Raw genomic sequence first — 24,194 nt, forward strand, 5'->3', positions numbered from 1 at the left:
TTAGCCCGGGGCCTGATCCTGGAGACCCACGTCAGGCTCCTGCATAGAGCCTGCTTCTCTCTCTGCTTGTGTCTCTGAGCCTCTCTCTGTCTCATGGATAAATAAATAAAAATCTTAAAAAAAAAAAAAAAAGAAAAGATTTTAAAGCCTAAAATGTAGCTGTTAAATGAAGTTCAAACAACAAATTCAGTTAATCAATTAATAACGATTATCTAAATGAACTGACATTTAAAATTATCTGAAAAAAAAAATTATCGGAAAAGTCCTTTACCTATCTGAAAAAATGAAATCCACAATTAAAAATATTTCCAGGGGCCACCTGGCTGGCTTAGCCAGTAGAACATGTAACTCTTGATCCTGGGGTTCTGAGTTTGAGCCCCACGTTTGGTACAGAGATTACTTAAAAAAATAAAATCCTAAAAAAAATTTCCCTGCCTTTGACTCAGGGCATGATCCCGGAATCCAGGATCGAGTCCCACATCAGGCTCCTGCAAGAGAGCCTGCTTCTCCTCCCTCTGCCAATGTCTCTGCCTCTCTCTCGGTCTCTCATGAATAAATAAAATCTTTAAAAAAAATTTGCACACATACACTAAGATTCCAGATCCAGATAGTTCCATTAGAGAATTACAGCAAACATTACAGGAAAAAAATGCTGATCTTTTAAAAACTCCTCTATAGAATAGGAAAAAGTTGGGATGCCTGGGTGGCTCAGTGGTTGAGTGTCTACCTTTGGCTCAGGACATGATCCTAGAGTCCCAGGATTGAGTCCCACATTGAGTCCCACATCAGGGTCCCCAGGGAGCCTGCTTCTCCCTGTGTCTCTCTTGGTCTCTCATGAATAAATAAATAAGATCTTTAAGAAAAAACAGAAAGAATAGGAAAAAGCAAGTATACCCCAATTCAATATATGATGCCAGAAAAACTCTGATACTAAAACCTGACAAGACTATTTTGAAAAAGAAAAATAAATCACAGGACAGTATCATTCATGAATATACCTAAAAAATTCTAAACAAAATGTTAACAAAATCTAGCAATGTATCAAAAGGATAATGCATCTTGACCAAGATTAATTTATTATCAGGATTAAAAGTCAACAAGTCTTCTTTCACTGTGGATAAAAGTACATTAAAGTGCTGCCTATATTATTATTATTTTAGTTTTGTTTTCATACATTTGTAAAACCTCTTCTGAGGACATTATCTTTCCTGCTATCCTAGATAATACTGATAATATCCCAGGTATCACTGAGTAATTCTAGACTAGGTCATAATTGTAGCTTTGCTATTTATCTAACCACTTGACCTCTGTCAAATATAGGTGGCCCTGAAACTCCTATTTTCTTATCTATAAAATGGGAATAATATCTGCTCTGCCACGTTCTTATGAACCTTATCAGGTGAAATTAGAAAATGTACAATAGGGATGTCCGGTGGCTCAGTGGTTGAGAGTCTGCCTTCGGCTCAGGGCATGACCCCAGAGTCCCGGGATGGGAGTCCTGCATCAGGTTCCCTGCAAGGAGCTGCTTCTCCTCTGCCTATGTCTCTGCCTCTCTCTCTCTCTTATGAATAAATAAATAAAATTAAAAAAAAAAAAAAGAAAGAAAGGAAAATGTACGATAGTGGGGTGCCTGGCTGGCTCAGTTAGTATAGTATGCTGACTATAGATCTTAGGGTTTGAGTCTGAGCCCAAGATTGAGTGAGGAGTTTACGTAAAATATTTTTTTTAAATAAAGAAAATGTATAATAGCTAAAATTTATCAAGCTCTTACCATATCTCAGGCAATGCACTATTTGCTTTAGATGTATTCTCTCATTTAATCTTCATACAAACCCTAAAATAATTTTATAGATGAGGAAAACTGAAATGATTTGCCTAAAATGTCATAGTAGCAAATAGAACTGGGATTGGAACTATCCTGTTGAGCTATTTTGTTCCACTGGTATATCTGTCCATCCTTTTGCCAGTAACACACCGTCCTGATTACCAGTTTTGTAGTAAGTATAGTTTTGAAGTAGTTTTGAAGTCAGATAGTATCAATCTTCTGACATCATTCTCCTTCAATACTGTGTAGCTATCCTGGTAATTTTACCTTTCCATCTGGACTTTAGAATCAGTATCCACAAAATAACTTACTGAGATTTTGACTGGGATTATGCTAAATATATAAACCAAGTTGGGAAACACTGACATCTTTACAATACTGAGTCTTCCTATTCATGTACATGGAATATCATCTCTCTATACATTTAGGTGTTCTTTGATTTCTTTCATCAGAATTTTGTAGCTTTCCAAATATCTCGTACCTATTTTGTTAGATTTATACCTAAGTAATTGGGGCTACTATAAATAGTATTGTGCTCTTAATTTCAAATTTTAATTGTTCATTGCTTGTCTATAATTCAAGATCTACTATAAGATTACAATCAATCAAGACAGGGTGGTATTAGTCAAAAAACACATAAAAAGAAAATAGAACAGAAAGTCTCAAATTGATCCACACAAATACAGTCAACTGATCTTTGACAAAGGAACACAAGCAATTCAATGGAAAAAAGATAGCCTTTTCAACAAATGGTGACGAACAAGTGGATATACACATGCAAAACAACAATAAAGGAAAAAAAAGAATCTAGACACAGACCTAACATCTTTTTCAAAAGTTAACTCAATGGGGCACCTGGGTGGCTCAGCATCTGACTCCTGATTTCTGCTCAGGTCATGATCTCAGCGTCATGGGAACAAGCGTGGCATCAGGCTCTATGCTGAGCGTCAAAGCCTGCTTAGGATTCTCTCTTCCCCACTCTGCCCCTCTGCCCATCCTTGCTCTAAAACAAAGCAAAAAACCTCAAGATGGCCCACAGACCTAAATATAAAATGCAAAACTATAAAAGTCCTAGAAGATAACACAGTTGAAACCTTTGTGTTTGGTGATGACATCAAAAGCACAATCCATGAAATAAAAAGACTGGTAAACTTTCATTAAAATTAAACTTCTAATCTGCAAAAGAGAATAAAACACAAGCCACAGAGTGAGAGAAAATATCTGCAAAACACAGATCTGATAAAGAAATGGTATCCAAGATACACAAAGACCTTTTAAAACTCAAAAATAAAAGCAATTAAAAATAGACTGAAGATCTGAACAGATACCTCACCAAAGATATACAGATAGAAAGAAAGCATATAAAAAGATGGTCAACATCATATTGACAGTAGGGAATTCCAAACTTAAAGAAATGAGATACCACTACACACCTATACAAATGCCAAAATCCAAAACACTAATACCAAATGCTGGCAAGTCACTGCTGGTAGGACTGCAAAGTGGTACAGCCAGTTGGGAAAAAAGTTAAGCAGTTTCTTACAAAACCAAACATACTATTATTATACTATTCAGAAATCATGCTCCTTAGTATTTACTCAGTTAGTTGAAAACTTATATCCACAAAAAAACCTGCACATGAATGCTGATAGTGGCTTTAGTCATAATTGTCAAAACTTGTCCTTCAGTAGGTGAGTGGATAACTAGTATATCTAGACAGTGGAACATTATTCATCTCTAAAAAAAAGAAATGTATTATCAAGCATGAAGATACATGGAGAAATCTTAAATCCATACTACTAAGTGAAAAAAGCCAATCTAAAAAGGCTATGTATTATATGATTCAATTATATGACATTTTGGAAAAGGTAAAATTACGGAAACAATAAGAAAATTAGTGGTTTCCAAAGCCTTATGGGGTGGAAGTGATGAATAGGTGGAACACAGGGGATTTTAATTCTACTCTGTAGGATACTGTAATGATGGATATAGGTTACCACACATCTGTCAAAACCCACAGAATGCACAACACAAAGAGTGAACCCTAAGATAGACTACAGACTTCAGATAAGAATAATGTATCAATACTGGATCCCTAATTGTAATAAATGTAACAAACTAAAGCAGTAATACAGAGAACTGGTTGGAAGGGGAACAATGGAATATATGGGAATGCCTGTTACTTTCCAATTTTTCTATAAACTCAAACTACTAAAAAAAAAATCTCTTAATTTTTACAAATGCATGTACATTTTGACCTAGTAATTCCATTTCTAAGTATTTATCTACACATATACTTCCACAGGTAAAAAAAAAAAAAAAAAAAAGACATTTGTACAAGTATATCCTTGTCTACAGCATTGCTTGGAATAACAAAGAACTGAAATGTAAGCCCAATGAGGGTGGGGGTTTTGTCAGTTTCCTGTACTGATCTATAATGTCCAGAACTATTCCTGGCATACAGTAAATAATAAATGTGTTAAATAAATGAGATGAATAAATCAGAGCCCAATTATTGTTACAACCATGCAATGGAAACATAACCTTTAACTATTAACATTAAAAAGAAGAAAAGAAAAAAAAAATAAAATAAAATAAAAAAAAATAAAAAGAAGAAAAGAAAAAGAACAGAGAACTTCCTTAGTATCAATAGAGGTAGGTTATATGAAAAAAACAGTGCAGGATAGGATATAAAATCCATGTTCATTTGGATGAGAAAACAGAATAGACACTCATGTTAGACATATACAACCTACATTCATATTATACAGTGTACACACTATTAGAATATATTAGGACACCATGATAGTGGGAGCAATGACTGCCTTCAGAGAGGGAACTAGATGGCTGGGGGCCTAAGAAAGAAGATTGATTTTTTTCTCCCTATATAATCTATTCTGATACCCAACACTTGCTGCTGTAACACAAATCAGCTTTTTTTTTTTTTTTAAGATTTTATTTATCTATTCATGAGACACACAGGGGGTGGGGGTAGGGGGGCAGAGACACAGGCAGAGGGAGAAGCAGGCTCCATGCAGGGAGCCCGATGTGGGACTCCCAGGGACGCCAGGATCACGCCCAGAGCCAAAGGCAGGTGCCCAACCGCTGAGCCACCCAGGCGTCCCAATAAATCAGCTTACATGCAACTGTAAATAGGGAAATTATGTATGTCACTTTGGCACAGACTTACTTTGGTTCATATGTGGTTTTCTTCAGCCTATTAATGCTTTTGCTTTAACAAGCAACAGCAGTTGAACACAAGTACGCCAACAATGAATACAACAAATGACAGAGTAATACAGTATTGTCCATGAAACTCCTTATACTCTTCCCTCTGGTTAAGCCACATGGTTGGACTTAGAATAGCTTTTGCATGATTTCCTCTGAAGTTTGTATTATTTGCCTTTCTCTCAGCAATTCGGCTGTCTCAAACCTTCCTCACAACCCATTTCATCGAGCTACCATCATCTTTTTTAAATATCTTAATGTAAAGCCTTATGCTTATAGTACTTATTTACTATAACTTTTTTTTTTTGCTTCTAGTAGTATTTTTTAAGGGATATCCACATCATACAATTTACCCATTTAAAGTATACAATGGTTTTTAGTATATTCACAGATTTGTGCAACCATCACAATCAATTTTAGAACATCTTCCTCATCCCAAAATGAAACCCTGCACCCCTTCACCATCACCTCCCTATTCCCCCAACCAGAGACAACCATTAATCTACTTTGTCCCTATAGATTTGCCTATTCTGGAAGTTTCACATAAATGGAATCATGTAACATGTGCTCCTTTATAACTCCTTTCACTTAGCATGTTTTCAAGGTTCATCCACCTTGCAGCATTTATCAGACTTCATTCCTTTTTATTCCCAATATTCCATTGTTTGGATATTCCACCTTTTATTTACCCATTAACCATTTGATGGACATTTTGATTGTTTCCACTTTTTTGCTATTATAATAAATAATACTGTTATGAATTCTCATACCACGTCCTTGTATGGACATAGTCTTTTTTTTTTTCTTTTTCTAAGATTTTATCTATTTTTTTTTTCATGAGAACACAGAAAGACAGGCAGAGACACAGGCAGAGGGAGAAGCAGGCTCCTCAGATGGAGCTCCATGTGGGACCCATCCCCGGACCCAGATCACACCCTGAGCCAAAGGCAAGAGCTAAACTGCTAAGCTACCCAGGCAACCCTGGATATAAGTTTTCTTTTCTCTTGAGTAGATTCCTAGGGATGGAATTACTGGATCATTAATTAGCCTTTTGAGGAACTGCCAGAATGTTTTCCATTCAATATGAATTTAATATGTTTAATGGTTGCGGTATTTTATTAGAATTTTCAGTTTCTATTATATTCTAGTTACAAAGTTGCATAGATTTTTAAGATTTTTTTTTAAAGCAATCTCTACACCCAACATGGGGCTCAAACTTACAACCCTGAGATCAAGAGTCACCTGTTCTAGGGGATTCCTGGGTGGCTCAGCAGTTTGGCGCCTGCCTTCGGCCCAGGGCGTGATCCTGGAGACCTGGGATTGAATCCTGCATCAGGCTCCTTGCATGGGGCCTGCTTCTCCCTCTGCCTGTGTCTCTGCCCCTCTCTCTGTGTCTTTCATGAATGAATAAATAAAATCTTAGGAAAAAAAAGTTCTACCAAATAATGAATAAATAAAATGAATTTATAATAATGAATACCAAATAATGAATAAATAAAATCTTAGGAAAAAAAAGTCAGTTCTACCAAATAAGCCAGCTGGGAGCCCCAAAGTTGCATAGGTTTTGACTCCTTAGCTTCAAGTCTATTCCCATCCCTGGCCCCATTAAGGTTTAGTATGATTGCATATATTACACTATCACACTATAGCAGAAACACCTGTGTATCCCTTTATATCTTTTTGAATTTTGAATCATATGCTATTATGGCCTACTTTAAAAAAAAAAAAAAATCAAGATAAAATTCACCTTGCTAACGAAACAAGGTATTCACTAAATGGAACGTACAAGTTTTGTTTAGTCTATTCCTTTCCAAATTACATTCTAGGAAAGAGATCATAATCAGTAGTTGAATATCTCATGTGACAATAAAAGACAGCAGTACATCTTTACCACTCTTTCCATCAAGAAGTGGTAGCTTTCCTCTCTCTTTGAATCTGGGCTGTCCCTGGACTTCCACTGTGTGACTTCTGAGACTGGGCTTTAAGAGATCTGCAGCTTCTGCTTTGGAATGCTACTTCTTGAAAACCAGCCTCCATACTACAAGGAAGTCCAACTGGCCACATGGAAAGGCCAAAGTGGAGCCGAGCCCAGACTCCCAAACTCTTCCCTCTTTTCTCCCATGTGACAGTACCAGTTGAGCTTCTAGCCACAAAATCTTGAGAAATGCTAAACTGCTGTTGTTGTTTTAACTCCACTAACGCAGTAATGGATAACCAAAACATTCATCATTGTAGAAAAATATGGAGAAAATGTCTCATTATAAGAAAAACAATGGCATAATAAGTTACTGTATTTATATGGTTTCTTTGCTCACTACTAATCCTCTACAACTCAATAGTCTCCCTTCTTGAGGTTTCAATTTCATCTTTTGTTATTCCACTGCATATCTTTAAGTAGTGTTATATAAAAAGACATTGGAGGGGGGCAGATTTTTCCAAGGCTTTACACATTTATAATGTCTGTTACCATTATATACAAACTACCTAAAATGAACCCATACATTCAAAACTTTGATTTTCAAATTTCCATAGACATTATCTTCTAGTATTTGGTATTGTGACTGCTTTTACTGTACGCATTCTTTGTATCTGAGACTTGAGAATCCATAAATATGTCCTTGTGTTAGTTCAAAACATATGTTCAATTTTCTTTTTTTTATTATTTTATTTTATTTTATTTTGTTTTTGTTCAATTTTCAATTGAGATCAATATTTCAGAAAGGTTCCATTATTTATTTGTATCTTTCTCAAACACCTCTACAATTTGCCCTCAGTGGGCTGCATGTATGGATTCTATATCCAACCCCGTTGCTACTATAGCCCTGTAAATACAGTTGTTTAGGCGTGTCTGGGTGGCTCAGTTGGTTAAGTATTTGACATCGGCTTGGGTCACAATCTCAGGGTCCTGCAATCGAACCCCATGTTGGGATCCCCACTGAGCAAGGAATCTGCTGCTTCTTCTCTTTCTGCCCCTTCCACCTGCTTGTGCTCTGCCTGCCTCTCATATAAATAAATAAAATCTTTAAAAATATATAGTTGTTCATAAATTTTTTTTAATTTGCGACCAATAGCTTCCATATCTGAAGTCTGATTTTGTTTTCACTGTCTATTGTCTTTCTTGCTCATGGTATCCTGATAGCATGTATATCCTGAAAAATAATTTGTAGAAATAATTTGAGAACTAGGATAAAGATATATTCCCTAAGAAAAGATTTGCATTTGTTTCTATCAGGTTCCTGGGAATACTACCGGTCCAATGCAACTTAAATTCAAATTATAGTTTAAGCTTCCAGTGAGGATCATCCATTTCAAGATTACTCTCACCTTCAGTATATAGCATTTGAGGGGCCCAGTTTATGCTATAGAAGGTCTCCTGTATTCTACTCTCCATCATGTGCAGACTCTGGACTTTAATTTCTGTTCACTTTACATTTTCAGGCATCAAAATTTAGTTTCCAAGATCAGCAAATGCCCTCAGGGGAAAAGTGGCTCTTATGGTCATTACTTCTCTAGGTTTCCATTTCTCTTCCATTTTAGCCTGGTAATTACAGGCATACACCACAGAACTGATTTTTTTCCTATAAAATACATCTTGGTTTTTAAAATTTAAACTCAGAATATGTTTAGACATCTTTCAATGTATTTTTTTCAAATTATTCTTATATAACAAATGTTTACACTATGTTCCCCAAACTCATTACAACTTTTTTTTAAAGCAAGACAATGTATAAAGAAAAGTTTCAAGTTACACTCCAATACAATTGGTAGACTATCAGACATCATACATACAAGTTATTTTTTTTGCTTTTGTTTTAATTAAAGTTAGTTAACATGGAGTGTATTAGGTTCAGGGTACACACACAAGTTTTTTAAAGCCTGCTGAGTATCAACAGAGTGTGCTGGTGATGAAAGAAAAGAAGAAAAGAAAAGAAAAGAAAAGAAAAGAAAAGAAAAGAAAAGAAAAGAGAGGAGAAAAGAGAAAAGAGAAAAGAAAAGAGAAAAGAAAAAAGAAAAGAAAAAAGGAGAAAGAAAGAAAAGAAAAGAAAAGAAAAGAAAAGAAAAAGAAAAAGAAAAAGAAAAAGAAAGTCATGAAACCTCATGGTAACCAACAAAGCAAAACCCTACAGTAGATATACAAAGATAAAAAGAAAAGAATCTAAGCACCCATTAAAGAAAATCACAAAGACAAAGGAAGAGAGCAGAGAAGAAAGGAATTTTCTTTTATTGGCATAAAAATAGAAACATTTTTGTTGGCATAAAAATAGAAACATTTTTCTATTTTTATGCCAATACCATACTGTTTTATTAACACAACTTTGTAATATAGTTTGAAATCAGGGACTATGATTCCTCCAGTTTTGTTGTTCTTTCTCAAAGTTGCTTGGCTCTTTGTGGTCTTTTGTGGTTTAACACAAATTTTAGGACTGTTTGTTCTATTTCTGTGGAAAATGCCAATGGAATTTTGTTTTGTTTGGTTTGGTTTGGTTTTGCCAATGGAATTTTGATAGAGATTGTACTGAACCTGCAGATGCTTTAGGTAGTATGGCATTTTTACAATATTAATTTTTCTAATCCAAGAGCACTTTCCATTTGTGTTGTCTTCAGTTTCTTTTATCAATGTCTGACAGTTTTCAGTATCCATGTTTTTCACCTCCTTGGTTAAATTTATTTCTAGGTATTTTCTTCTTTTTGATTCAGTTGAAGATGAGACTTTTCTTAATTTCTTTTTCTGTTAGATTACTAAGCATACAAAGTATAACAAATTTTGTATATTGCTTTCACATCCTGCAACTTCACTGAATTCATATATTAGACTGGATAGTTTTTTGGTGGTCTTCCAGGTTTTCTTTTTTTTCTTTTCTTTTTTTTAATTTTTATTTATTTATGATAGTCACAGAGAGATAGAGAGAGGCAGAGACACAGGCAGAGGGAGAAGCAGGCTCCATGCACCGGGAGCCCGTCGTGGGATTCGATCCCGGGTCTCCAGGATTGCGCCCTGGGCCAAAGGCAGGCGCCAAACCGCTGCGCCACCCAAGGATCCCTCTTCCAGGTTTTCTATACATATGTAATATGTCATCTGCAAATAGTGACATCTTTACTTCTTCCTCTTAGGAAGGATGCCTTTTATTTCTTCTTGCCTAATTGTTCTGGCTAGTACTTCTAGTACTATATGGAATAAAAGTGGCGAGGGTTGGCATTTTTGTCTTGTTCCTGAACTTACAAGAAACATTTTCAGCTTTTTACTGTTGAGTAGGATAGTAGTTGTGGCCTTGTCACATACAGACATTATTATGTTGAGGTATGTTCAGCTGTCTTATCTTAAAAATGAGATAAACCTATACGTTCTAGATGTGCTTGGCTTTAAGCTATAAAAAAATATAGCTCTTTAACAAATATTAACAGGCATTTACAACAGGTTATACAATATACTTAGTGCACTTCTCTGCACTGAGCACCTAGTATTTGGGGGGAGGCAGAGAGGGAAACAGGCATAAAAAAAAGAAAAAGAAAAGAAAAGAAACAGGCATAAAAAAAGAAAAGAAAAGAAAAGAAAAGAAAAGAAAAGAAACAGGCATTAAAAAAAAACAGGTCATACAATATACTTAGTGCACTTCTCTGCACTGAGCACCTAGTATTTGGGGGGAGGTAGAGAGGGAAACAGGCATAAAGAATTTTTTCCCTTCGTATCAATTTCAGAAGTAGACATACCGGGATCCCTGGGTGGCGCAGCGGTTTGGCGCCTGCCTTTGGCCCAGGGCGCGATCCTGGAGACCCGGGATCGAATCCCACATCGGGCTCCCGGCGCATGGAGCCTGCTTCTCCCTCCGCCTGTGTCTCTGCCTCTCTCTCTCTCTCTCTGTGACTATCATAAATAAATAAAAAATTAAAAAAAAAAAAAAAAAAAAAAAAAAGAAGTAGACATACCAAATCAAAGGATATGAACAGAAATGTATTTGACTCCTGATACTTACTGCCAAACAGCATATGAACACATTAATATCGTAAGATCTCTCTCTCATCCTTTCTAGCATTAGGCATTACAATTTTAAAATATCTTTTATTTGTTAATAAAATAACCTTCTGCTATTTTATTTACAAGTGATTACTATCAAGATTGACTTAAAACTAATATGTAATGTTCCTATATACCCCATTCTCTAATGAAACTCACTGCCCCCATAGGTAATTAAAAAAAAAAAAAAAGCATGCGGCTCTTGATTTCAGGGTGGTGAGTTTGAGCCCCATACTGGGTGCAGATTGCTAAAATAAATAAAACTTAAAAGAAAATAAAAAACATAAAAGGTCATTTATCTACTTTATTTATTCAACAATTATTATGTTCAAGTTTTTACAGATACAGAGATTAATAAGTCAGCTATTTGCTTTAAGTAGTTCCTAATATATGGGGGGGGGGGATATTCCATCTTAATATGTAAGGAATGTTAACAACAATAGCTATCTTTATTAATAAATGCTTTAAAGATTTATTTTAGAGAGAGCAAGAGAGCATTCATGCATAAGTAGGAGGAGCAGAGGGAGGAGGGAGAAGGACAGACTCTCAAGCAGGCTCCACGGAGTAGGAGCCCCAGGTGGGGTTCAATCCCACAACCTTGAGATCATGACTGAGCCAAAGTCAAGAGTCTGGCACTTAACCAACTGAGCCAACCAGGCACCCCTACCTTTATTATTAAATACTTGAAACACATTTTGTGATTTCTTGCAACATAACTTTTGAGGCAGGTACTATATTATACTGAGAAAACTTGAAGCATAGGAAGATTTAAAAACATGTTCACAGTTAGAAAATGGCAAAGCCAGGATTTGCAATTAGTCAGTTTGATTCGGAGCCTCCATTTTTAACCGTTACACTATACCATTCATTATACCATTACACTACTACAAACTAACATCTGCTGAAAGTCTATCATTCACTAAATCATTCATTCATTGACTCATTAATCTGTTCAACAAATCATTGCCTCCAACTGTCAAGCATTGTTCAGGCCCAGGTGAAGAATAATTTTAAAAATATTAATAAAGAGCTAATCTTCAAGAAGCTTTTATGGGAGGGTTGGATGGGTAGATTATATTGCATTTCTTTTTTTGCCAATCGTGTAGTATTGAATGCGGTAAAGAAAAATAAAATACAGTAAGGGGATAGGGGCACCTGGGTAGCTAAGTCACTTAAGCATCTGACTCTTATTTCAGCTCAGGTAATCTCAGGGTTGTGAGATTGAGTCCCGCATGGAGCTCTGTGCTGGACATGCAGCCTACTTTAGATCCTCTCTCTTCCTCCCCCTCTGCCTCTCATCCCCCCACAAAAATAAATGTTAAGGGGATAAACAGGGGAAGGGTTGGAAAATTAACATTAACAATTTTAGACGGGTTTGTTAAAGACTTCTAAGAAAGGGTGACAGGTCAGCAGAAAACAGAGGAAGTGAGAAGAAGAGTCATGCGGGCATTTGGAAGAACATTCCAGGCAGAGGAAAAATTAAGTTTAGAGGAAAAAGCAGAAGTTTGCTTGGTGAAGAACGGCAAAGAGACCACTATGCCTGGACCACAGTGAGCAAGAAAAGAATAAGAGATGAGGTCAGAAGATAATGGGAGATCAGATCATACGGAATTTGAAAACCATGATGAGTTCTTTGGATTGTATTCTGAAACATAAAAACCAACAAAGGGTTCTACGTCAAGAAGCATTATGATTTGATTTTTTTTTTTTTTTAAACAATCACTCTGGCTGCTGTATGAAAAACTGTATGTAAAGGTACAAGCAGAAAGACCAGTTAGCAGGCTAGCTGATTGTCCAAGCAAAGTATAATATTGGCTAGGGATGGGGTTGTAGCACTTGGGGGAGTGATGTTGATGTAGAACACATTTATAAGGTAGACCTGATAGGAACTGCTAATGGATTAGGGGTGTGCATGTGGTGTGAGAGAAAAGATCTCTCAAGGATGTTTGTTTTCAGTCTAAGCAACTAAAAGAACGGAAGTGTCATTTATTGAGTTAGGAATGACTCAGGATCAAATTTGGAGAGGAAACAAATTTTTAGGACATGCTAAGCTTGATGGGTCTATACAATGAGGCAATTAGATGTGTGTAAAGTTCAAGGGAGAGGTCCAGGCTAGAGTCATAAATGTGAGTGTCCTTGGCATACAGTGCTATTTGAAACCACTGGACTGGAGATTACCCAAACTGTGGTAGGATACAGAAGAACACTAAGCCCTGGGATACTCCCAATGTTCAGAGATTGGGGAAATGAAGAGGGCATAATAAAGGAGGCAAAAAAGTGATATCCAGTAAGGTTGAGAAGAACCTGGAAAGAGTGGTACCGAGGAAAAAGTGAAAAAAGAATGTTTCAGGGTGCCTAGGTGGCAGAGTGGATTAAGTTTGCAACTCTTGGTTTCAGCTCAGGTCATGATCTCAGGGTCATGAGATAGAGCCCCACATCAGGCTATGCACTCAGTATAGAATCGGCTTGAGATTCTCTCTCTCCCTCTCCCTCTGCCCCTCCCACTTGTGCTTTTGTATCTTACTCTCTAAAAAATAAATCAATCTAAAAAAATGTTTCAAGAAGGAAGCAACTTAAAGTCAAATAAAATGAAGATTTGGGTATTGACTATTGAGTTTAGCTAACTCTATACTGATGTTGATAAGAGCAATTTCAGGGCACCTGGGTGGCTCAGTGGTTTAGTGTCTGCCTTTGGCTCAGGGAGTGATCCCGGGGTCCTGGGATCGACTCCCACATCAGGCTCCCCAAGCCTGCTTCTTCCTTTGCCTGTGTCTCTGACTCTCTGTGTCTCTCATGAATAAATGAATAAAATCTTAAAAAAAAAAAAAAAAAAAAAAGAGCAATTTCAGCAAAGTAGTGGGAACCAAAACTTCACTGGAGTAAGTTTGAAAAGAATCCCCTGCATGTGATCAAGACTTTAAGTCCTAGCAGTTAACAGTAAATTGAAAGGAACACGTTAAATTACACAATGAAGATGGAACCAGCAAAATCCAGACTGTGATAACTCTAAAAGAACAAACAATCCATAAACTGCATAGGATAAAAGGATAGAAAACTTACAGATTAAAAAAGACGCTTAAAAGACATAGCAATCACGAACGCATAAAAAAGAAGGGGAATATATACGCACACACACAATGGAATATTAGCCACAAAAAAGAATGAAATCTTGCCATTGCAACAACATGGACAGATCTAGAGAATATAATGCTAAGTGAAATACATTAGAGAAAGACAAATGCCATACTTTACATATATGAGGAATTTAAGAAACAAAACAAATGAAAAAAAGAGACAGACTTTTCAATATAGAGAACTGATGGTTACCAGAGGGGAGGAGAGTAAGGGATAGGTGAAATACGTAAAGGGGATTAGGAACACACTTACCATGATGAGCACTAAGTAATGTATAGGATTGTTGAATCACTATACTGTACACATGAAATTAACATAACAGTGTATATTACCTGTACTGGAATTTTAAAAAGACAATCATAACGTGTGAAATTTATTTGGATCTGAACTCAAAAATGAAAATAAAGGGCAAATTAGAAAAAAGTACAGCCAAGTAGAAGTTTGAACACTAGATATTTGATATCAACAATAATTATTATTTTGCTGTGATAATGGTACTATGGCTTATGTAAAGAGCCTGTATCTTTTGTAAATACTCAGCAGCTATTTATGAATGAAACAGTATTATCAGTAGAATATGCTTCAAAAAAATACAAGGGACGGGACATTAGAAGGGACACAATTGGATATGAGTTTATGATTGTTAGGTTTGGGTGATGGGTACGTGGTAGCTTATTACATAATTCTGCCTATTTGTAAGTATCTTCAATTCTCTATTACAAAAGTCTTAAGAAATAAGAAAAGAAGTGCCATTTCCTTTGCATACTTAAACTCTTTACCATCCCATTGTACAAACAAGGAAATTAAAGTTAAGGAAGATTAAATGTACCACTCAAAGTCACAGTTAACTTTTTAAATAAACTTTTTTTAAAAATGTATTTTATTTATTTATTTATTTGAGAAAGTGAGAGAGCAAGAGGGAACATGTGTACATGGGCGTGCACAAGCAGAGCGAAGAACAGAAGGGAGAGGAAGAGAGAATTTCTGAGGCCATCTCTGCTCTGAGCTAGGAGCCTGATGTAGGGCTCAATCTCATGACCCTGAGATCATGACCAGAGCCAAAACCAAGATGCTCAACTGAGCCACCCAGGCACCCCTAGGCTTTTTTTTTTTTTAGAGCAGTTTTAGGTTCACAGCAAAATCAAGCAGACGGTAAATATGCCTCCTACCCACACACAGCCTCCCAATCCACATCCCCACACCCAAGTGGTACATTTGTTACAATCACTGAATCTACAATGACACATCATTATCAAGTCAGTTAATCTGAGAGCAAGATTGGTCTCTAAAACCCATGCTTTGTACACTATATCACACTGCCAATTTTTTCCCCATCATTTTGTCGGGTGCTATTTATACAAACTGGCAAAAAAAAACCAAAATTGTTTCATGAATAAGCAATGTAACAAACTATCGTTATTATAAAATCATCAAGTTTAAGTATCCAAAAAAAACTTTAATATAAGTTAATGAGGCAATTCTGTCAATGCAACAAATTATACTCCCATGAAGCATATTTCAGTTATTTAACAAATACATATACTGCCCACTAGATTTGAAGATATAATTACATGGAAATACAAAGCACTATCTGGAACTTCTCTCCACCTCAAATGTTTCTTTCAGTAGTTATAGTAAGTACTGGCTAGTATCAACTGACCACATTAAACTTCGAACATAAAACAATATACATTCACAGGATGTTATGTTATTCAGGGATCTAACATCTAACTTGTATTAGGTTTTTGAGTCCCAAGCTAAATAATGGACTACAGCAAATGAACGATGAAAAACAGTGGATAAATCAATGATAGCATATACTATTGCCTATTATGAAAATAGTAGATTTTCACTGGGAACTTCTCCTCCAATATTTATGGAATACATCTTGTTTCAACAATTCTACTTCTAGGAATTTATCCTAAAGCAATTAGGGCACCGCGCGCGCGTGCACACGAATACTTAGCAGTTTTATTTACGATGAAAAATAATAAAGAAACCTAAACCACCATCAATGTGAATGATTAAATAGGCACTGAGTAAAGATCATCACAGTGCCGTAAAAATGTAAGTATTACTAAGGAAAAAGTGTCCAGGCCACTTTACTAAGTAGAAAAAAGCAGGTTAAAAACAATTAATGAAAAAACAAAACAAAACAATTAATGATGGATGGAGAGATGGATGGATGTCTGGGAAGACAGACAAAATAATTAGCAATGATTTTATCCAGAGCATGGGATATTATTTTCACTTTCCACTTTATTTTTTTTTTTTTAAGATTTATGTATTCATGTGAGAGACAGTAAGAGCGTGCAAGGGAAAGGGCAGAGGGAGAGGGAGAGAAAGTCACAAGCAGGCTCCACGGTGAGCAAGGAGCCCATCACGGGGCTTGATCTCACAACCCTGAGATCAGGACCTGAGCTGAAACCAAGAGTTGGAGGCTTAACCCACTGCATCACCCAGGCACCCCTTCACTTTCTACTTTACTCTATTGTTTGCTTTTTAAAAACAATAAATAAGTGTTTTTATACCAAGGAAAAAATTTGTTTTTTGTTTTGGAAAAATATATTGTATGGCTTCAAACTTTGACATAATAAAACATCTGTTTACTACATGAACTTACAAGGATAAGCAGTAAACATTAGCATGAAATTTTAGTAACCTCCCGCCTACTAGTTCTACGTATTCATTCAATGAACCTCTACAAACAGCACACTTATTACCATGTTACATTTATTATTTCACTATAGCCAAATAATCCCTTGTAGAAATTCAGCCTGCTGAGGGTAAAATTTCTCAGATGGCAGTACTGGGGAACAATTGTTTTGTTTTGTTTAAAGATTTAATTTATTTATTCATGACAGACACCGAGAGAGGCAGAGACACAGGCAGAGAGAGAAGCAGGCTCCCTGTGGGGATCCCAGTGCGGGACTTGATCCTGGGTCTCCAGTTTCACGCCCTGGGCTGAGGTGGCGCTAAACCACTGGGCCACCGGGGCTGCCCCAGGGGAGTAATTGTTAGAAAGGCACTTTGCTCCTTGAAAACCAGAGAGCACGCTACCCAAAGAGGTCCCGCACTACAGAAATGCCTTGAGATTTACTTCATAATTAAAGGTGGGTAACTTCTGAAAAACTTTGGTCAGCCAAGCAAAACTTTTAGGAAAATTTTGAGTAATTTTAAAGTAATGCCACTTTTATGTTAAACATACAGACAGAAATCAAGTCTTAATTTAGAAATCAGAAGTTTCTTTTAAAAAAAGGAAGACTTAATTGCTAAGATATAAGCCCATTTTGCAATCTACTCTTTGAAAGCTTTTAAAAAAATTTCGATACATTAATGAACTTCTTTTGTTAGAAGATTTAGAAATCACTTAAAATATCAAGTATTGGGGAGGTGCTGAGTGGCTCAGTTGGTTAAGCGTCTGCCTTCATGAAGCTCAGGTCAAGATCCCAGAGTCCTGAGATCGAACCCTGCACCAGGTTCCCTGCTCAGCAGGAAGCCTGCTTTTCCCTCTACCCCTCCCCCCTGCTCGTGATCTATCAAATAAATAAATAAAATATTTTTAAAAAATCAAGCACTGATGATAACTCAAAAACAGTATTATATAAGCTGTAGGCTTATATAAAATAAGAAAACATTGAGAACATTTTCTTGCAAAATTTCTTCCATGAGTGAAAAACATAAAAATATTCCATGTTAGTATTGTACAGATTGCTTCTAATTTCTCGAGAACTTGACAATTCAGTAACAAACGTAGAAAAAAAAAAAACTGGCTAATTAAAAACAAAAAATTCCTCCAAATTACTTCACTATTACTTCAGAATAATGTAAACAATTTTTTATTGTAACCAAAAGACAAAAAGCCCACATTAAAAGAAAATACCAGTTATGTGACATTGCTAAATCTCAATAGTCTTTTTTTAAGCAGTGGTAGCCAAAGAAAGTTATTAATATTAACACAGATAATGGCAGAAAACTACAGAAACTCTAAATACAGAAAGGCTGTTCATGTATCCTAACAGCATAACCATTATGGTTGAAAAACCACACAATATTCTTTCTCACATCTGTTTTGTTAATGAGCCAAGAATGGGGGTCTATTGGGTATCCTAGACAACTGAATTAGAAGTAGGAATGTCTGGTGAATGCTATTTACCCCAACAAACCGAGACTATATAGGTTTGGAAAGGATACTATTCTTAAATAAATTGTATTTTTAGTTTTATCTTCTCAGAAAATGAACTATTACTTGCCTTATTCCCCCATCTATCAAAAAAAAAACCTTATAAATTATTCTATATCCCAAGTTTTAAATATTAAAAGGTGTTTTGTTAGAGTAACAAAATATTTAATTATTTTATCTTTCAGATAGACTCTCAAATATTTAAAGACTATAAAGATCTATGTGAAACACGATGGCTGCTATATGAAAAAACTAGAAAACAGTATCAATTAGAATACAACAGTTTATGACAGTTTAGCAAGAACCGTATTCTGAACTACAGTTTTCCTATATACGACAGAGAACTCTTCCAGGAAATGTCCCCTCTACAGGGCCCCAGGTCTCTGCATGCTATCAGCCTGGCTTACAGAACCAAATAAACACAATGTTCCCACTGGAAAACATAAATGAATATAAACTAAATCTAAGTTACCAACTTAGTACATAAAATTCTCCAAAAAGAGCAAAAGGAAGGAATATCTCGAAATCATTTCATTCTAGCAGCTTTTTTAAATTACTTAATTCCTTATTATTATTTTTAACAAAGAAATTTACTAGTTTGAAACCTGGCTTAGAAATTTAAAGAGTGATCAGGATGATGGAAACACGGCTAACATGATTTTAAAAGTCTTCATTATGTTACTCAAATTACATTTCAGGGTTACCTATATGTTCTTTTTCTCCTTTAAGTCTTTGTTTAGAAGAACAAAATTGTTTCTTGCCTTCTTTTCAATTTTCCCTCGGAAAAAAATTTCCATCACTGTAAGAGAAATTAAATTCTAAAACAAAAATCAAAATAATCTTGCATATTTTTAAGTCCCACTGCTAGTCAAGAGCAGCAAATATCAGGAAAAAAAGTCATGATGGCCACTCAAGAACAGCACAAGTTAAAATTTAAGTGGCAACCAAGTAGAAAAACCTTTTGCATGTTCAAAATTCATGCCCTGTAGACAGAGAAGCATTTTGACGATTTTTTCTTCAAGACAAAAATCCACAAGCGAGAAAACTTATATTCCAAAGTGATTTTAAAAAGATTAAGTACCAAAATACTAAAAGATTAAATACTTTATTCATCTCATTCAAACTTGATTTCATATATGCAACTTCTGTTTCTTTGGAACTTGTTCTCAAATGATTTTTTTTTCTAGTTTTTTTATTCTATTATTTTTTTCTAGTTTTTTTATTCTATTATTTTATTTTTTATTCTATTATTTTCTAGTTTTTTTTATTCTCCATGCATGGAGCCTAACATGAAGTTTGAACTCAGGACCCTGAGACCGCGACCTAAGACTCAGATATTTGATGGACTGAACCAACCAGGCAACCCTAGATTTTTAGTATTTAAAAAAATCCAGAGCCTTGAAACCACTTTGCAGATCCAAACATGAATTTAAGAGTATCACTAAGAAACATGGTCTATTTACTCCTCCAACACTGTATAAGACTGCGACCAAACGTTATCAAACCACTTTGCGCATCATTAATTTCAAGTAACAGCAAATGTTTTTCTTCCTTGGCAGGTAAGTACAATTCCTTCTCCCTTAAACAGTAGTCTAACTACACCTAAAAATACCTATAGAATAGGTCCTAAAACCCTGCTACAAAGGAGAAGTGATATCCTAATGAATGTTTCTGCAGCTTCCATTCACACTTTATTTGGAATTAAAACAAATACTTTTAATCCAATTGTAACTAAACTATAAAAAAAAAACAACAACAACCAGAATTTCATTAGAAGTTTTCCTAACTAAAGAGTCACAGGCACAGATGAAAAACTATTGTTATATTTAAAAACCAACTGTGCTAGCTTTTCTGGTTAAAGTTTACGCAGTTCTTTTTTTTTTTTTTTTTTTTTTTAAGATTTTATTTATTTATTAGAGACAGAGTGAGAGGCAGAGACACAGGCAGAGGGAGAAGCAGGCTCCATGCAGGGAGCCTGACGTGGGACTCCATCTTGGATCTCCATCAACACCCTGGGCTGAAGGCGGCTCTAAACCACTAAGCCACTGGGGCTGCCCAGTTCACCCAGTTCTAAATCAGTACAATGAACAGGACACCCTAAAAAAATCACTTAAAATATTACATGCAAAAATGGACAAATATTCATTTTTAGTAATGATTCACCCAGAAACAATTAACATAGCATTTGTATCCAAAGTCCAAGTCCCCCATGTAAATAAATGTAAGTTTCCTATTTATCTTCCTAAGAACTAAAATTTAAAATATCCTGTCATAAGGTAAATACCTAAGACTTTCCACACACAAACCAAAACCTTAGAAAAAATTGGAGCAAAGATCCAACATTTACTCAATAGACTATCAAAACATTTACGTCTAAGATGTTTTTAAGAAATCTCTACACCCAAAGTGGGGTTCAAACTCACAACTGAGTTCAAAAGTCACAGGCTCTACCAATGAGCCAACCAGGCACCCCCATGTCTAAAATATTTTAAACCAAAAATATGGACCTACCTATTTTTTTTTATGTTTTATTTTTAAGTAATCTCCACATCCAACATGGGGCTCCAACTTACAACCCTGAAATCAAAAGTCTCACGCTCCAAAGACTGAACCAGGCAGGCACACCCCCCCTTTACCTCTCAAACTCTTGATTTAAAACTTAGTTGTGTATTTTACCCAACTATGCTTTCAGTTACACATGCAGCATTAACAATTACACATAAGACCCAGGAAGAATGGAAACTTTGTTTTTGATGATGACAATTCTGAGCCATATTATACTTTATCTCCATTATTAGATTAATCATGTATGAACTGCATTGAAGAGCAAACGTTGAGTTTCAAGAGGTCTAAGCATACCGTCGATATTATCTAATTCTACCTCCCCAGATGTGAAGATAGTTAAATGTGTATATATTTCAGCAATGGCACATGCAAAAAGAAGATGTAAGACTTATCTATAGCTCAAGAACTCACAGGAGTGTTTACTGAATCACACTTGGCTAGTTGGACCAGTTGGCCAGGCGACTGGACTTCAGAAATATTTTTGAGGATGTTGTCCATACGTTGGGCCATAATTTCATACAAAAAACCCAAAGGTGAAAAACACTTAAAATTTTTTTTATCTTTAAAAGTCTTAGGGTGATTAATAAAGTGTTTAATTTTCATGTTTTGTTTTCCACGCCTGATAACAGGACAGTTATGTAAAAGTCACCTATAACCCTAGATCATCCTATTCACTCAAGAGTATGGTACACAATTAAAAGACAAAGGCAGGGCACAGTTTCAGAAATATACAAATCAATGATAAACAAATGAAAATCTAAAACTTCACAAACTCGGGGCTCAGCAGTTTAGCACCTGCCTTTGGCCCAGGGCGTGATCCTGGAGTCCCAGGAGAGTCCCCCATCGGGCTCCCCCCATCGGGCTCCCTGCGTGGAGCCTGCATCTCCCTCTGCCAGGGTCTCTGCCTCTCTCTGTGTCTCATGAATAAATAAATAAAATCTTTAAAAAAAAAAAAAGTAACTTTAAGAAAAAAATAAATAAAACTTCACAATCTATAAAGTATCCCTTTTAAAGAAAATATGAAGATGACAGAAAAAAGAATGCAAAAGAGAAACAGAAGAAACTGATTAGAAAAAATTTCAGGTAAACCTTGCAATAATCTGCTCGCCCCATCCCCCTTCCCCCCACCCCCCCCCCCCGCTGCTACAAATTGAGCGCTGTTTGCATCTAATGACAATTACACTTCATAACCTAATCAACGAAACCCCTCATTATCGTTAGGTCACCGATCTCCTTTATCACTTAACTTTTTCTTATATTCAAATACCTCCCAGACTAGCAAAACGACACGTGAAATTCAGGAACTTGTGACCTCCATCAGCAACGAGACAGCCCGTCCCCACCTCAATATTCTGAAAATCAACTTATAAATGTGTTACCGTCTGGATGAAGCGTACTTCCAAATCTACCACGTTATAAGTATGATTTTTTGGGAAGCAGATCATTATGTAACACCTACTTTGTGTCTCCTAGTTACTTTAGAATCGTAAAAAAAAGTGCTTGTTTATTTATTTATTTATTTATTTTCTCCCAAGGCAAGTACTGCCCATGTTGCAGATTTTCTCAAAAACTGCCGTTTTCCCAAGAGGAGAGAGAGCAGGTTGTTTTAATTTCCAGATCTCCCGGAATAGGAGAGTCTTCTCCGGGGACCAGAGAAGGCGGAGGGAGTCCGAGCAGCAGCTCGCGGATCCACGTCGCCGCGGGAGCGGGATGCGGGCCCTGGGGCCGGAGGCGGCGGCCGGAAGGAGCTGCGACCGGGCCGTGACCTCGCCCTCGGCCGGGCCCGCCCCGGGCTCCCGCTGCCCGGCGGCTCCGCGGGACGCGCACCCCGCACGCCGGCCGCCCGAGCAGCGAAGGCGACGCCGAAGCCCGCCTGCTCGGGGGAGGACCCCGAAGCCCGACGCTGCCAGCGGCGCCCCCCGCCGTCCCGCCCTCCGCGCAGCTTCGCGTCCTCCGGGCCCGGGACCCGCGGCGGGGCTGCGCTGGGGCGGAGGGGGCGGGGAGGGGAACGACCGCGCGCTCCGGGGCTCCGGGGCTCCGCCCGCCCGCCCGGCAGCCGCGGCTCGCTCACCTGCGGAGCCGATTTCCATTCATGGAGCTGGGGGGGTGCTTCGGCCGAGAAGGGCGCCCGCCGCTGGGGGCGCGGAGGCAGCGCAGGGATGACGCGGGCGCCGGGCCCCGCGGCGGGCGGCGATGGGCGCTCCTCGGGGACGGCCGCCGCGGGGAGGCAGCGCGCGACCCGGCGGGCGGAGGGCGAAGCGGGAGGCGGCCCGGACAGCCCCGTGGGAAGGCGCGCCGCCCGCCGCCGCGTCCGCTCCCGCGGCCCCTCCACGACTGCGGCGCCGCCGCCGACCTCGCCGGGGGCCGCCCCCGGAAGCCCGCTGCCGTCACTTCCGCCGCCCCCGCCGCGCCCTCCGCCCCGAGCCGTGCGGCCGCGACGTCGCTGCGGGCCGCGGGGCGGGGCGGGGCGGGGCGGGCCGCGGGGCGGGGCGGGGCGGGGCGGGGCGGGGCGGGCCTGGGCGGGGCGTGCCGGTCGGAGACGAACCGGGGGAGCCGCACTCGGCGCCACCCCGCGCCGGGCGGAGCCTTCCCGAGGCAGTGGCGCTTACCTGGGCGGGAGCCTACCTGCGGCGCGGCCGCTCGGGAGCGCCGGCCCGGGCCCGCCGCCGGCTGAGGCACAGCGCACCCCCCGCCCCGCCCGAGCACCCCGCCCCCTCCGAAAGCGGTCAAGCGGCCACTAGGATCACTCCCAAGTCCGGGGGCGGGGGACGCCCTGACGACCCTGGCGGGGGGGAGGGCCGTACAACTTAGCACGGGAAAGGAGTATTAAGGAACAAGACTTGACACAAACACCACATCGGATAATGTCCTCGTTTAAAACGCTTTAATAGCGTCCCGGCACGCCGAGATGGACTCTTGCGGGGCCAAAGCGCGCCGCGCGCTGACCCCTCCTTCCAAGCAAGACTCACTAGGCTGCAGCTACGCCGTCCGCTCCCGGTCCCCGCTGTGGGCAAGCCTCTTCCTTTCCCACGTGGCGCCCCTCGGCTCGGTCCCCTAGGCCAGGAACAGGGCCTCTCTTTCGCTCCCCCCTCAGCTTCCCTTCTTCCCTTCCGTGCCCCAGAACCTTCTTACACCGCAGCCTTAGTTCAGAGAGGTCTTTTCTTGATCACTAGTGGGGGGAGGGAGGCGTTCTTCTATTACAGCATTTCCCTAAGAATCCTCCCAACCCGTAGTTTTACTTTAGT

The 24,194-nt window shown here is 38.5% G+C and overlaps 1 protein-coding gene across 2 annotated transcripts in view; it reads right to left on the reverse strand.

Moving 5' to 3' along the window:
• The window catches only part of LOC112914683 (argonaute RISC catalytic component 3), a 110,844-nt gene extending 87,503 nt beyond the window's left edge, over positions 1-23,341 (reverse strand). The window contains exon 1 of one of the 2 annotated variants that reach the window (XM_072723850.1): positions 23,021-23,341. In XM_072723850.1, the coding sequence (XP_072579951.1) occupies positions 23,021-23,039 (19 nt within the window). In that variant the 5' untranslated portion in view covers positions 23,040-23,341. The remainder of the gene's footprint in view (positions 1-23,020) is intronic. The other variant, XM_072723851.1, reaches the window with a different exon arrangement.
• Positions 23,342-24,194: the final 853 nt, after the last annotated feature.

The sequence above is a fragment of the Vulpes vulpes genome, chromosome 10, assembly GCF_048418805.1.
Source record: "Vulpes vulpes isolate BD-2025 chromosome 10, VulVul3, whole genome shotgun sequence".
NCBI lineage: Eukaryota > Metazoa > Chordata > Mammalia > Carnivora > Canidae > Vulpes > Vulpes vulpes.